Source organism: Halyomorpha halys, unplaced genomic scaffold (genome assembly GCF_000696795.3).
Source record: "Halyomorpha halys isolate HHAL.00 unplaced genomic scaffold, Hhal_1.1 Scaffold456.1, whole genome shotgun sequence".
Classification (NCBI taxonomy): Eukaryota; Metazoa; Arthropoda; class Insecta; order Hemiptera; family Pentatomidae; genus Halyomorpha; species Halyomorpha halys.
This window is the reverse complement of record NW_027106823.1, coordinates 538,862-541,579: the sequence shown is the minus strand read 5'-3', so window position 1 is coordinate 541,579 and position 2,718 is coordinate 538,862. Positions and strand designations below refer to the sequence as shown.

Below are 2,718 nucleotides of genomic sequence, written 5' to 3'. Positions count from 1 at the left end.
ATTTTATTTTATTTTGTGTTTCTCCAAAAAAATATTTGTATTTCTCCAATGTGTTTGCTCAGCAAACTATAGTTATTTTACTACCATAGCAATTTAAAATATCATACTTTTTATGCAGTTATTTCATGCAAGATTTAAACCACTAAATAGTTGAGATCGAGAAGTATTGGAATATGTTTTGACCCCTTCGAGGCTGCCTTTCATATCATATTACTACTATTTTTTTTTGCATTTAAATCAAGTTTATCTATTTTTTTTTATTTGATTTTTTATTGAAGATAAACATCCTCCATCCCCTTGTTTTCCTCTTTGAATTAATTTAAATACAATTTATTTTCTAAATGACCTCTTTTTATATTTCTAATTCAAAATAAAAGATGAGATTTATTAATTAGTAATAATATATCTAAATATCATTCTATTAATTCATATCCTTCTAGTTTTATCAACTCCAATTTTTTTCCACTATTTATTCTTGTGCTGTAACATAAATAATTTTTTCCAGGATCATGTTGGCATACTTCATGTTATTCCTTTTACTCCACCCTCTCTCCTGAGGTATGATTATTAATTTATTACTATCGATAGTTTAAACAGATTTATATCATACTATTTTTTTATTTTTGATCCTTCACAAAGGAATATTTTACCTACATACTTTCATTGATAAAGGATTGTATTAAGTTGGAGTTTCATGATACCATCGCTAAATTTAATTGAAGATAATTTCGAGATTTTCATTTATCTATGACTGCTACACAGTTAAAGAACATGGCGTCTGACAACCAGGAAACCAAGAAAAAGTCCTGGAATTTTTTTTAAATTTTGAAAAGAGAGTGCACAAAGAGGGAGAAATTACTTCCGAGGGAAACTTTTGTTTATTCTGGATGAGATGGATAGCAGGAAAACCTTTTCCTCTTTTGACTACTTTAGAAGACTATGGGTCTGAATTGCAAAACAGAAGTCACTATCTCCAGGACTTAGCCTCTTCAGTTTTACTGTACCTTACTAACTCTTTTTACTTTATATTTTATGTGCATCCTAAATTTAATTGTTTTTATGGTATGCTATTTTCTTTTGTTTGTATAATTTTTCTGTTTAAGCTCTCAAATATCCATTTAACAATTTATTTAAGTTTTATTTTATTTTATTTAATAAAGAACTTGAACTTGCTGAAGGAGATGGATCAAGAAATTATCAACAAATGTATAATTTTATTATAGACAATTCTATAATTTTATTATAAACAATTCTATTTTATAATTTGGGTTATTTCAAAAAGCGTATTAACTTCATTTTTGTATTATTTAGTCTCTTAGGAAGTTAATAACCTTTGAAAATATGAGAGAGAGAGAGAGACTGGATTTTAGTGCAGTATAAAACCTAAACTGTGTAAAATTGTGGAGTAAAATTAATTAAAAACTCAGAATGTGTAAAAACAACCAAATCCTTTAATAATCAACTTTACTGTTTGAAAACCTAAAATTTTATCTATAATTGAAGAGCTAGGAGGAAGCTAATGGCATTAAATGATTTCATAATCCCATAACGATGGCGGGAATCAATTTTTCAACTCTTAAAACTACCTCAATTTTAAATATAGGAAAAATATACAATGCCACTGTGCAGAAAAGAGTATTAAAAAATATTCTTCCAAGCGAAATTTCACAAAGTATGTTCCACTTAGCGTTTAAATTGTGAATTACAAATGAATTTACCATTAATCAAAAACCTAACGAGTAATAACTCACTGTAGAAAGACTTTTATTAAAATGTATAGGTTTATACATATTGATCAGAAAAATTGATTTTTTTTTTTTCATTTTTATTTAAAATAATATACATAGGTAGTATAATACAATAATATAAGTACAAAAATTGAAATTCCCACGAATCACAACTGGTGAGAATAACTCTGTACATTCTGTATAACAAGCTTATTTTCGAGAGACCTTTTCATAGTTACCCAAAGTTACTGGTTAATACTTTTCCAAGAACATTGGTCACTTTTGTTTACTTGTTTGTTTTAGGTGGAATTCAACTCTTCATACGTTAAACAATCCCTTACATAAAATTTATCAATTCTAGACTATAAATTCAATAAAAAAAAAAAATTTATAAATATTATTAAATAAGTATACATACACCTACCTATATGTGTATATTTTGAGAAATTTAGTTGAAGCATTAATGTTTGTTACAAAAATAAAAATTTAGCCTAGAAAGAATAAAACATACAATTTTTTGCAAAATAAAATTAGTGTTATTTAAATGTTTTTTCCATGTATTCAATTTCTGTTGAGGTTTGGTAGAATTTGATGTAAGAGAACAAAAGACGCATCGGCACAAAAAGCCAGTCTTTAGATATTATTATCTATAATTACTTTTATTTTATTTAATTATTGGAGAAGTTTGTCGGGAGATGCGGTCAGTACAGAACAACATAAATAAACAAAAAAATATTTATTCATTTTATGCCGAAGTATCGACCTGAGTTTAGGTGTTCATCAGGGGTTATGGCGTAGAAGGTAGGCATAAAATAAATAAATATTGTTTTGTTTATTTATGTTGTTCTTTGCTGAACACACCAACCGATAAACTTCTCCAATCATTAAAACATAATATTGTATGTTACTCTAATTATTGTTGTTATCTCTTTTGTTCTATAGCCCTGATGAAGACCTGAAACTCAGGTCGAAACGTCGGCATAAAATAAAT

At 27.0% G+C, this 2,718-nt stretch overlaps 1 protein-coding gene across 3 annotated transcripts in view; it reads left to right on the top strand.

Moving 5' to 3' along the window:
- Positions 1-2,718, top strand: part of LOC106682989 (kelch domain-containing protein 1) — a 35,883-nt gene that overhangs the window by 32,618 nt on the left and 547 nt on the right. For all 3 annotated transcript variants that reach the window (XM_014424179.3, XM_014424183.1, XM_014424182.1), the window contains one exon: positions 506-558. In XM_014424179.3, the coding sequence (XP_014279665.1) occupies positions 506-558 (53 nt within the window). The remainder of the gene's footprint in view (positions 1-505; positions 559-2,718) is intronic.